Below are 14,006 nucleotides of genomic sequence, written 5' to 3'. Positions count from 1 at the left end.
TTCCTTTACATTAAGAGAAATAGGAAGTACGTCGTTATTTCACAATGAGCTTACAAAGATATCACGAATCTCATTCGTTCAGGCAGTTTCTTTGATTTCGGATGTGAAACTTGAAATTCAAATGAACTATCTTCGTATTCCATGATTATAAAGTTAGACAAGATAGCAGAATCTAGCGAATTTAAAAATAAGCCTATATGCCAGATAATTGAAACGTCATTGCTTTGTGACTAGTAGAAATATGATACGAAGCAAAGCCTATAAAATTTGTACGTTTCACCAAGCAGAAATAATTTTTCAAATTGTCACAAGAGTTGTAAAAGAACCAAACAACGAGAAAGATATAAAATATAATATAATATGTAAAGTATAAAATATAAAATAAACTAAGCTGTGTGAAGAACCTTGCATGATCCATCTCGTTATAAGGTATTAAAAACAGCAACGAACTTTTCATCGTTATTTCTTTCAAAGTTGTTGATATTCAGTAATCATCTTGAATTTAATTTCTGGTAGCGCGTTTTCCTTTCGATATCTATACTATGGTTCAATACAATTAATTGCGATAAATATTTCTTCTAATACACGCTAAAAGTAGCAGCAGCGATCCTAAAAAGTATCGTACTATCGAATGAATTAAATTCGAAATAGTTCCTGGGGATAAAGCAGGATCCCGTATTTGAGTTTTGGAGTTCCAAGAAAGCTTTGTGATCGTCTTCAAATTGGGACGGGTTAAAGGAGGGAACGTGCGCCCAGGATCCCGCATATTTTTGCCTTTAGATATTCCCGGTGACCTGTCTCCGGTGTATAACCTTGAGAAAATTTGGAGTTTGCGTTGAACGAATTTCTTTCACTTCGAGCCGGCACTATTTCACTGGGATATAACGCTGTCGGGCATTCCGGAAGATTAACCTCGCGAGTTTAAATCGTGGCCATGTTCGAATTAAACCTTCGCCGAGTACTTTCTCATCGCACGGCCATCAGTGTAATCGTTTTTAAGAAGTCACTCGTGAAAATTAACCAGCGACGTTGTCACGGTCAAATATATCGGGTTTTCATTAACCGTGTTTATAAGCGTTCACAAAGTTTGTTAAGGTGTAATTGGAGGGATGGAAAGTTCAACGCATCATCGCGTTGCTAAAAAAAAACAGACGTTTCTCCGAAAATTGACTCGTTATTGTTGTAACTTGCTAATACAACCACGGTTCTGCAACTTGCACGTAAAACCATCATTGGCTTGGAACGGCGAAGAGTACATGAGCTATTACCACACATTTCCTTTTCATCTACTGTTTTATCAAAATGACACCATTACTTTCTAGATAATTGCTTATACGACAATATAAAAAAATGAATTCTTCTTTTAATAGGATTCACAAATAACAACCGAAATACCATTGACTAGCAAAGCAACAAATCTCGTAGAAAGCTTGGTCCCTTGAAACTTACTGCTCTTCGTGTCCCTATGAAAATACAAAGTTTTAAGGTATCGAACTATAGATTGGCTCCTGAAGATGTTCGAAACTTTGTATATTATTGCATAAGACATCTGGCAACGGTAAGTCTGAATGGATCAAGTGCAATCAATTCGTTAAGAAGTTGCAAATGCACTGGCATGTTTTCAAGTTCCTTAAGGAGGGGGAAGAGAAGCTGCGTCCGATGCAGAAGCACGAAATTCAAGTTCACACAATCACAGCTCTTTACTGGCTGCTATATCGTGCTTAAAGTTCCTCTTAAACTCTAAACATAAGTTTGAAACAAGTTCAGAAGGGGGTTCTCGATCGAATGGAAGTGCCGTGAGCAGATTTCGTTCTCTAGAATTAACTCGGAACTGGCTGGAACGAGATAAGATTTATTTGTACTTTAATTTATTGCAATGTTGGCGTTGCGAGCTCGCGAGCCGTCAAACGAGAAACATTTAATCAGCTAACATTGAGAAGCGAAGAAAAATATCATCTACTCCTATCTCACGTGTTCGGATACTCGCTAGAAAGCTTCCCCAAGTCAATCTTTTCTGTTTAAATGTTCAGTCTAACTTCCGGAGAAAATATTGAGTACACTGATGTGACTGGAAGAGCGCTATATATTAGAAATATTTGCCCAATAACGGAGCACTGAATTCGGACAAATTGAATTATTGCTTCTAGTTTTATTATAGGGATTTTACTTGTATAGATTCTCAAGCAGACAACTTTGAAAGTGGCGGCTGGCTTTCGTTTAATTATCTATATAACATTATTGAACGAATTATTCTCGATACTATGTCGTTGCATCTGCCTACAAGAAGAAGATGCAGGAAAATGAAAGGAAGAAATTAAAATAATGCCACTGGATTCGGAATCTTAATACCACTTAGCGAAGTATTATTTCAGCTAAAACTCATTTGTAGCCGTGACACGCTTATTTCATCCTCACTTACTTTGCGAGCATTAATTGTTTAACTTGTTGCTCACTTATGTACGATGTTTTAGCTTTTTCAAGTATGAAGCCTGACGAGGGGACAAAAAGAGAAACAGGGACTCGGAAGAGAAAAACATACGGTTACAAGTTACAAGACTTTTACGTTTCCCCGGGGAAATTGCCATGGTAATTCCACTTTCTTTGTCCAGAAGGTCTCTAAAATAAAAATTAATATTTGACCCATCTGGCGGAAACACAAGATCAGCGACAGTTCTGCGCTTATCCTACAATTTGTAAGCGGCATTTACGAGTTTCCTTTAATGTCTATTGCAATAAACGTAAGAGTAAAAATATTAATAAAAAATTTGCATACTCTTGGGATGAATTACTAACAATAACAGTCATATAAAGGAGAAATAAAGCTCTATATATTGTTAATTACTTGAATAAGAATGTTTCAAAGTTTCAACACGTTCGCCATTTAAAAACAAACGAAAGGAATAAGAAAAGGAATTGTGTGCCATGGAACACAGAAATCACAAAATAGTTGTGACGCACGAAAGAAATCTACAGGTGTTAACGAAAATCACGAGTAACAAAGTGGTTGTTACAAGAAAAAGGATAGCGAGTGTAGAAAGGTAAGGGGAGAGAAAACACGAACACATTCTCGTAGAACAAGTGTAACTTCTAGTTAGACACGAGAGATCAACCGGCGGTTTCGCCACTCAAGTTCGGGGTCGGCGACGAAGTAAATTCTGCTTACCTCTTAACCATGGCGATACTGTTTCAAAAAGGTTAAACGTTTCTCTAACAATAAGAATGCTTTGCGGGATACGTCTTGCCCGTGGACACATACATCGTTAATATAAATCACACGATAAGGATTTGAGCTGTATCATTACGGCGTCTTATCGTACGTTTCATAAAACATCACAACTTAGCGCAATTTCTTCTATCTAAAAGTTCTCCTATCAAAAAAGATCATAAAAAAGAAATGTTTCTTTGGGGGGTTTTCAGAAGTAGAAGTTTCCAAGTAGTTGCGCCTTTAATTTTTCTTTGTTGAGCCGTGAGTGAAGAGCTAAAACATGTTCTAAGTGACGAGAAATTAAAGTATGGTAAAGAGAAAGGCAAAAATACGAAGTTGTGGAAAATTCTTTTTATTTATATGTCGGGTTCACATTATGATTAGGGTTAGGGGCGTGAAACGAATCTTCATTTGGATTACACATTGTTGTTATGCAATAGAGAATGTATTGACTAATGCAGATATGATTATTACAGAATTTGACAAGTAACCGTGGTAATTAGATACTCGAGAAGCTAATGACAATGATCCTAGGTTCAATAACGAATTCGCGGTCAACGGGATAACAGAATGCGCTTTCTTCCAAAGCCCAAGTCGTACTCGACTCGCTTGTCTACGGTACAAGTATTACTAAACTAATTTTCTGTTGAAACGTGGAATATCCACCGAGCGTAAAGACGCTAAGTAACTCGCTAATGTGACCTCACGATAGAATAACTTTCCGTCACGATGATGCTGCAGAGGAAAACTATGATGAGGTGTGTCTAAGGACACGAGATCATTGGATTCGTAGAGAGATGCCTTCGTTCGGAAAGTGAGGAAAATTGACGTTGCTGTTAATTGGACAATTTCCATGTTGGTGGTTAGAGAAGGATGCTAGCCGCCCTTGAGGGAAAGTTGCTAGCGGGAAGCATCGTTCGTGAGAAAAATAGATTTCCCCTATCTTCCCGTAGTTGAGACAAAGACTGTTTGCCTGTTTGAAGGACTTTAGTTAACTAAATCTTAAGATTTATAACGGATCCTCAGGCTGGCTGAACATGTACTGTGGAGATGCATCGACATCTGGTAATCATCTTGCCCGAAGAATAGGGTCTGTTTGTGGCGAGCCACGGGACAAAAACCGTTGGAATGTTTACTGTCGCGTGCCGCTACAACTATTTCTTTTAAGGAGAGCTATAGAATTACTCCAACGTTCATCCCGTGACCGCGGCTACGTTCAGCGAAATGTTGTCGCGTCGAGCCCAAGCTCATTATCACAAATCTCGAACAGTTATAATCGAATTAAGTTATAGAGGCTAAAATATTGGGGGTTTTCCAAAGAATTCCAAAGGAAGGCCCCGGTGTCCTTTCATCTCCGACATATACATATATTTATTTTCTTCGGAGCAAATCTAAAACAGAATTGTGTCAAATTGTGCGTGCGTTTCTAAACTCGCCAAAGTATGTGCAAGTGAAGTGTAGCTAAAATAAGTTTGGTGAATTCGACACGACATTTTAATAGAAAATGAGCTAGTAGCATGCTTCAAGCAACTCGGAATTCACTTTGACGGAATCGACTTCTCTAAATATAATTCGTAACAGCCTGGTACATTACTGGCAAACGCCACCTGCATTTCCCAACTTCCAGAACCCATTAAAACTGTAAATCAGTTGGCATTCCTATGTATCCGGTGACCAGAACTTGAGATATGTAAGGCAGAAGGTTCAGAGAACTAACTTCCCATCGCCTGCACAATAAATTGAAATTCTAATCTACGATACTGTACACATACGTGGATTCAAATGCGAGCGTGATTTACGGGGTGTACGTAGTGCAAATTTTGCCCCATTTTACGGATTTCCGAGATCCAATGCATCTGTACAATGAAATTTCCGTGATTTGTTCTATTTTCCTATCAAACTATTTCGCGTTGCCATCAAATGTGATTTGTTCATATCTATGACTTTATACGATCGATCTTTCATCCCACCTTCTTCTAAACTCGAAAGTTTCGCGATACTTCTCAATAGTTTGGATTTATTATTCATCTCATTGATTATAGTTGGCTCTATGATGGTTCCTATTTCATGCGTCTCATGTTGGCTCGAATAATCAGTGGCCGTTTATTATGTAAGATTAAATTTTTATAGCCAAGCGTGCAACACGCATTTTAATTATAATTTCTATCATTGTTCTTTTGTAACTTGACAAAATACGACGCTATATAGAATATTTCTGATATTGTCTTTCTTGTATAATATTTGCTTTAACGTAACAGTGTTAACAACGAATATTCGTCAATTTACAGCATTATCATACAATAATTAAATCGGAGGGTACCGTTTGCACTTGTCTGATTAACTCTTCGTCATCGGCAATTATCGGCAAGGCGTTGCTACGACATCCGCGATGACAGTAACTGAAACACAGTTCGCCAGCTCGAGGGACTAATTTGATAGTAACATCGACTATTGACAGGACATCTTCATCGACTCTCAAGTCAGAATTACTCCCTCTAGAACCTAGTCCAATGATATTATGTATCTACCTACGAAAGGTCACACTTAAAGAGACTTAAAGTTGCAGATCCTTTAAAATTTAAGCGAATTTCATCTTTTAACCGATTCATTGTTTCTGACATCGTGCGACCGAAGAATTCCTTAGCCTCGCTTGTTTCGAAATTTAATCAGAAAATCGCAACTTCCGTAAGAATCTATCTAGGAGAATGTTACGCATACCTTTATGCGGCGATAAATCAGGGCGAGAAGCTTAAACTATTTTGACAACAATCGAAGACGAATCGCTTTTCACAGAATGGAGGTCGCTACGTCCTTTGATCGCCATGTGATCATAGCCGAACACGTAAATTGACCACGCGACGTTATGGCATTCTCCAAATGACTACTACGACACGTTATGCCATTGCTCGGCTGTTACATGAATGTACATACTACTCTAGCTTCTCACCCTCAACAGTCTGACAAACAATGCATTCTGACCTATAAAGCTTTAAGAAGCATCTATGTATTTTGTACACGGTACATTTGTCAACGATCTCTCTCTTCCTTTTCTTCGATGCTTCCTCACGTTTCCTAGGAAGCATTAATAAAATTCTAATAATTGTTTTCGCGCACTTCTCAACATGAACGAAATAACAAAAATCATGGTTTTGTGAACATCAATTAGAATTCGAAAACGCCAATCGTTTGTGAACACCAAGCGTTTGTAAATTCTATTCCTAAAGCAAGTTTAAATTTTGTAAGAAACTAAAGTCCTACCAAAGTCCTAAACTATAATATTATTCCTCAGTTACATAACATATTCCTCTATTTGTTTTTAAATTTCTTATATTCCTCAGATATTTTCGTATGCAGATAAAAACACCTGGAAACGAAACTATCAACGAAGAAGTTTCACGTCGAAATAATATCGATTCGAGAGATATGTCCCACATGTATCGTATATAATTCTCGAAGAGCCTTCCGAACCTTTGAAATTTTTAAGACGCATTTTCGAAGAATTTTCAGTTCCAAGAGAGGTATAGTGGGACTACGGCGCACGCAGTAAAAAGATATCCTCAGAGACGATTTCGTTACAGTATATATATTCAGGTGTAGTATAACTTAGAGACGCGGCACAGTAAAGACGAATTTGCGATTCATGTTCCCACAGGAGTTTCTGAGGATTCGAGTCGCAAATTCCTTGCAAAGTCGCCTTGGTAGCTCTGTCAATCGACGTCCATTGATTTGGAAATTACATACCACTTTGACTTCGTTTCTATATTTTAAAATTGTCAGGGACCGTGCTAATTGTACGAAACCTTGTTCGATTTGTTACAAATTCCCACTTTTAACACATTGTTGACCGGTAATTTTACTGAGAATTTATCTCATGTCACCGACTATTATTTTGTAATTGGATGTGGAATTTTATGTATTATTCAACTTTTAATATTTCTTTTTTGTATGATAAACAGTATAACAATCAGCTACGTGTAATGGTAAACAACAGCTTTTGCAAATATACCTAGTTTCGCTGCGTTTTCCTTTTGAAGAGCATACTCAACAAGCTCTAGTCAGATTTGTTTTTCTACCAGTGAATATTTTTTCTAAGATGTGGTCTCATAATTGTCCGGAAAGCCTGAAGGGTGTATCATTATAAGCAGCTGTTTTAGAAATTCGAGAAGCGTCAGGTGCAATGCTGCATTCCTTGGAATCCAGTTATCCATTCTCTAACTACTTCCAGTAGAAATTCTTTTTATCTTGTTTTATTTTCTGACAGATGGGTACAGTACATTTTATATGCATTAAACAAGGTACAATTTATCAGAAAAAATGTTAATTTTTTTGGACCACTTTAAAGTTTTTCGTAAAATACTGCTGTTCGCCAAATACTGATCTGCACGATCTACTCCTTTCATGTGCTTATTCTATTGTAATATGCACATATATTGTAATATGTAATATGCAATAATTTTTTTTCGATTTCCACTTAATCCACGCAACTTGACGGGTCTTGAAAGCGAGAGACACAGCTTGAGGTATGCCGACCAACAATTGCACTGTATAATCTCTAACAGCGCACTGAGAAAACGACGCTGATGCGAAAAAAGCGCATCACGAGTTTACGCGTAGCCGGTCGGCAACGTTTGGGCATGAAGACACGAGTTAACTCGTGACCGGTCAACGATGTGTTAATAAGATAAAAGATTACTATACTCATATTCTGAACATTTGTAACTCCAAGTTCATTGAATAATTCCTTGATTCTCAGAAGTGTCAAGTTCATCAAAATATGCTGTATTGTGCGCGCGTGGATATCTGTATGTGCTTCAATAATAGGAACATCCTCGAGATCGATACGCAATGCGTATCGATAAAATATAAATTCCTCTAAACCGGAAGGATAATAATTTGGGTCACGGCAAATCTAGGAAGGAGTACACGTGTCAAGTAGCGATATCAAGATTCTCTTGTACATGTTACAGAGCTTGTGGGCGGTGATTGAAATGACCGCAATGTTCTGCGGCAATGTTTAGTTCGCTAGAACAGATTCTGATCGTTCTCTCCGTTCTGTTCCATAAAATCGGAATAATCTGAATAAGTTGTACTCTAGAAGACGGACATAAATCAAACTTTCTAGTAGCCCCCTGAATATATCTTTGCAGAATCAAATCAAATAACCGATAACAAAATCGTACAACAGAGAACTTCCCTTCACGAATAAATTTCCTATGTTATTCCAGATACAACCGTACACGATTGCTGCACTATAACGAGCGAAAATTTTACTTTCTTTTCCTGCCTGGATGATTGTAAGAAGTTTTAATCTTTTTAGAATTTATTTGTCTCTCCATCGTACACCTCTTCCCACGATAAATTAAGCAGGTTAAAGGATCTGAAATTTTCCGTGAGCGGTCGCGAATAAATTTCAAGGTATTACTTCGGTATAAATAACGTTTGTTTCTCGCTTCTTCGCGAACGGAAGAACCTTATTCATTTACATCCGCAGCCAGAAATAGCGTCGTGCGGTTTCCTTCTTCAACGCAGCCAAGAAATCAGGAAAAGCACAGGAAACGTAGCAAAAGACAAACGAGTTTTTCGTCAGTCAAAGATCCTACCAACTAAGGCAATTCTGACCTATTCGTGTTGTTATGTCGTGGTCAAAGTTCTTTCTTTTCTCTCTCTCTCTCTCTCTCCCCATCCGAAGATAAACGTCCTGTGACGTTGAAGCTATAATCTTCTTAAACTTTCAAGACTTTGCCTTGGAAAGCATGAAAATTTCGAAAAACAACGGAGAAAAAGAAAAAAGGCCAAGACCCTTTGCCAGATTGCAAGTACGAGAAAATGAGAACGAGGGGGAGGAACGAGGTCATAAAGAAAACATCAAAGAATTTTTAGTAAAGCGATAGAAATTTCATTTATCCTTCCTATTCCGTCGACTTACATCAAATACATATTGATTTGACATCGAAATCGTGATATGGGGCATAACGTGCCCTCGCGGATTAAAAAATAATTTACTGTATGATTCGATAAAAAGTAAGATATTACGAGCCTGTGAGTCCATGGAAAATTACATTTTAAGCTTAATACAGTTCCCTCCGTAACTCGGAAAATTCGAAATCGATAAAAACGTTACAGCGTCAACGAAAAGTTCTAAATAGACTGTAAATATACAAGAAGCGCAATGCACAACCGCAAGGATTTAGAGGACTTTTCGAATGATTTCCACGAGCTGTTTGAAAGAGGTGAGAGCAGACGATAAGATCCAATTATCGAAAAACAGTTTATCACACGGCCGAGCAAAAGGATAAGCCCGAAACTAACCTTCCAGTACTTTTCTTGAAAATGGAAGTAGACTGGAGAAACGTCCGGTTGTCACCGTGTGCGACGTTGAGAAGCAAGATGAAGCACCGATTGTTACCTTTGTGATATATGATGCAAAGACACGCTGGAAAATCGCTTTAAATTAGATATTAGAAAAAGTCAGAAATAGAAAAACACAGATAATTCGTGTATGATTTGAAGTATAAGCATATTTTATCATTTTCGACTGATCATTAATCGGCTAACGAAAATAAATAGGGTAAAGCATACTGAGTTCGTGAGGTAATTATAAAGAGGTATTGATCGAATTAATAATGATACCAAAGCATTCGGTTAAGATCGACTAACAAGATGAACAAAGTTTGTCTAATTTATTAAATATCAAGACTTACTATACTAATCTACCTCAGTTATAGCACATAGCTCTTAAGCTACGTCAAGCTACGTCAAGCTACGTTAAGCTACGTTCCTGTTTAAGCACTTAGTGTTATCGAAAGTTATAGAGTAGTTTATGTTAGCAAAAGTTTGAAACCGCTGCAAGATTCTCATCATCGATGAAAATTCTTTTCCATTTGCCCCCACGTACCAATGCTTCCACTTAAACCAATTATCTTCGGATTAAAAGAAACATTTATTACATGGCAAGCCTTGTCGTCCGTAATTTTCTCTAACGTTACTACACACGAAAGAGCTTAAGGTCAATTTAAGTCTGGCCTAACATTATCACAAATACCGATCTGGCGGTAAACCAAACGCTAAATCGAGCTTAAGTTTTGTTCGACCATTCCATAATCCAACCTAATAGACACTGTTTGTTCCGATCCAATCATTCGTATGATGCCCTTTTCGAACTGTGCGACTACTGTGAATATTTCCTTTCCGGTTCCAACTACTTATTTTTGTGACTTTTTAGAGTTTACCCTGGAGCAGTGGTAGAAAATAATCTATACCCCCACGGACTTCCTTTCGGTAATATCATACTAACGTGAAATCCACTGTGATGAAATTGGGACTTAGAAAAACTTCTGTAAAAATAATTTTACCACAGGGAATTGCTTCTAGATTGTAGGAAAAATTATAACAATGAGAAAATGTTTCAGGGAATGAGAAATTTGAAAAATAGAACACAAAGCAAGTAGAAAAATAACGTAGATTACTAAGAAAAGGATTTCACCAGTGACTCTGGAAGTTTCAGATCGTCGTTTTCTCAAATTACTGTTAATTCAGTCGTCCAGATATCTTCAACATGTATTTAAGCTTTAACGAACTGATCGATTTTATGAACACACTATATCGCGGCGTCTACCATACCGTTTAATTGTTTCTTTTGATTGGCGCGACGTTCACAAATCCAACAAGATCCAAATCATAAATAGATACGAAACTCGATAAATGATTACAAGATAATTGCCAAAGCCTGCAGCTACGAGCGAAGCTATTTTTCGCCATTATTAATGACCAGCCGAGATTTCCTTTCCTTCTCATCACTGGTCAAGAATAAAGACAGAGTTAGCCAACTTATTGCGTTTTATTAATTGCCTCGACCTAGTTAGTAATCCCGACCGAGCTCGATAAATAAGCTAACGAGTAACGAAGACGTTTCGTATCCAAAAAGTAGAGAGCTTCTACGTCACAAAATAATTAGTTTTATTTCTTCTCTCACAAATACTTTAACTGCTTTTAAAATCGACGTCAAAGGCAGGAAGAAAACGTGTTCGTTAAGGAAATTCTGAGCAGATTGTATTTGTTACAACGAATAGAGAAGCAACGGTACAAAATAGATTTCTCTTGTTTCTCTTAAATGAAAAAAGTAGGATTAAGTTTCAAAAACAGTTATTTAAAACAATTCCCTTTAGTTTTGTTGTTTCAAGGTTTTGCTACAAAATCTCCTTTTCTAATTTTTGTGTCCCTTCTACCCCTAAAAACACTTCATTTGTATTTTAGAGTGATTCTTAAACCTCTCAAAACGTATCTGAAAGCATTTTATTTTAGTGTTAATTAAAACAATTTTGTATATGAAATGGTTAATTGAAATGGTTATTAATGTTTTAGTTTGAAATATTCGATGTTTTGCTTTGATTTATCCGTGCTAGAATAACAATCACGTATAATTGATATTTTTTATGTTTTAGGACGAGAAGAACCAATTGCTCATCACGAACCTCTGGTTGAAATTGGTAAGCCCTTTTTTTTACATACATATTACCAATACATATGGATATTTATCAATATACATACATATCAAAAGGTTCTATCTAATTAGAAATTTGACGGGCTAATTTCACACGATAATTACGATGAAAATAGAGAAATAATTTTTAACAATTTCTCTCACGTTTGTGGATGCATAATTGGAAAATAAAGCAAATCCGGGAAAAAACCCACTCATAAGATTGAAATAATTGGATAGTCCTGTGATCTCCTAATAATAGAACTTCCTGTTACTCAACAAACAGGAATGAAGTCAAATCCATTACGAGAAAGATATTTCACGTTACAAGGAAAATATATTAAAGAGTACGCGAAACAATTTAGTCTGATCAATGACATAACAATTTGGAGAGACCATTAATTTAATATTGCGTATACAAGTCATAAGATTCGTATTTAACATGTGACTTACACGAAATGCCGAATATTTCGATCAATTCTCCAAATAGGCAAACATGTGACCTTTAGACCAAAAAAGACTTACTAAAAATTAATAAATCAATTCTCATAGATTATCATAAAACCTGGACCTTGCTGCACATTTGAATTAATACTATTAATCAAAAAATAATCAAAGAAATAATTATATAAAGCAAATTCGGCATAATATGGGATAAAGATAACGCCTATATTGCAATTTATGTAACCAAGCCTAATTTCTCAGCTAATGAAATGAATAAACTACTACTATTAATCAATAAATTATTGTGCAAGAAAGCCCTGGCCGAATTAATCACGGTCCTTGACTACCGTATATATGTATTACACAAATTTCAAACCACTCAATAAAGTTTCCAACGGTGTTAATTCCACGTGAATATCTTCGACATCTAGAACTTGGTAAAATAATTCGTGATATTGTTTTAAAGTTTGAATGCTTGATCATAATGAATTACAAAAGTCGATCGCCATCTTTGATTATCATAAAATGCACGAATTCCTAGCGGTATAGTAAAGCGACAGTGTTAGAAGCAATGAGTTAATTCCATGGGAATAACCTACAATTTGATAAAGGAAATATCACGTGACATTATTTCGAAGTTCGAATCGTGATCATAATAGATTCTTATCAACTGGAACTATAATATTAATAGAGTCACGGGCAACAGGTACTCTCACTAAGGTGGCTGAAGTGGCGCACCCTTATTAGGGTAGACTGCCGTAATATTTCCTTTCAGGAGGTTTCGAACCGCACTTTAAAACGCTTGTCGTTGCTCATTTCCAACGGCTTATGCCTCGTCAATCCTCGCCCTCATCCACCTCTATCAAGCTGCGCCATGAACGACTTTACGATGACCCAAATTCACAGTTAACGATTCGACGATGATGTTTTGCCCGATTGACAAATCGACCGGCCATTCCCGCGACCTATGTTAACAATTAAAACAGGACAGAAGCACCGTTCTATCCTCAAATCCCCTGCCGCTGATTGTCGTCCAACGATTCAGAGATTAATATTTAAGATGATCTGGGACGTTGATAAATTGAACGAACGATTACAAATAGAACGATGATTTTGACATCATCGGACGTGAGCTGTTTTCGATAGATGGATTGAAACTGAATAGATGATTATAAATATCCAGGACACGCGTAGACTTAATTTTGGAGACTTCTGCGTTTATGGAACAGTAGAATTCTTATGCATATTCATATCGCAATTTAATTGTAACTCAATAATAGCAATAAAAAATAGGACCATATTGTGGCGATTGGAAACAGAAACTGTCTTAATGTAAGATTCTATTTCGCTGGAATAATAACCCCTATATCTAACACATGAAACGTTGTAATCATTCATTAAGTATATTAGATAATATACCATTAATTTTAAAGCACAATGTAAATGATTACATGCAAGTAGATTAACGTAACATACAAATTCTGACTTTTGTGGAAATTAATTCCACGCAAAGTTAAACGACCTAGATTATTTCTTTCCTTTTTAAGAGCAATTTCCACTTTCAATCCGCGTATTACGCGTACTCTTTTTACTAAAAGAAACGCAATCGTACATAAACAAGTGAAAAGTATTTGTTCGTCGCTTTTTAATCTTTTTCGTCTACCTTTGGATGTCAAGTGCACGTAGTATAAGAGAGAACCTAATGCACAGCTGCACTTGACTTGCAGCGCCTGATATCTTTTTGAATGTAAGTCACTGAGATATTCAACAACTCCGAGATAAGACTTCGAGATATTCAAGATATGTTTGACGTTTTCACATATCGAAACCACGTCCTACATATTTCCTGATAGCATTTCTATCAAATATATTTGTATT

At 36.6% G+C, this 14,006-nt stretch overlaps 1 protein-coding gene across 3 annotated transcripts in view; it reads left to right on the top strand.

Annotated features, from left to right (window-relative positions):
- LOC117208492 (neuronal acetylcholine receptor subunit alpha-7-like) overlaps nucleotides 1–14,006 on the top strand; it is a 159,867-nt gene that overhangs the window by 101,207 nt on the left and 44,654 nt on the right. For all 3 annotated transcript variants that reach the window (XM_033449687.1, XM_033449688.1, XM_033449689.1), the window contains one exon: nucleotides 11,647–11,691. In XM_033449687.1, the coding sequence (XP_033305578.1) occupies nucleotides 11,647–11,691 (45 nt within the window). The remainder of the gene's footprint in view (nucleotides 1–11,646; nucleotides 11,692–14,006) is intronic.

The sequence above is a fragment of the Bombus bifarius genome, unplaced genomic scaffold, assembly GCF_011952205.1.
Source record: "Bombus bifarius isolate JDL3187 unplaced genomic scaffold, Bbif_JDL3187 scf7180000008138, whole genome shotgun sequence".
NCBI classification, from domain to species: Eukaryota; Metazoa; Arthropoda; class Insecta; order Hymenoptera; family Apidae; genus Bombus; species Bombus bifarius.
This window is presented reverse-complemented; position numbering and strand designations above follow the sequence as displayed.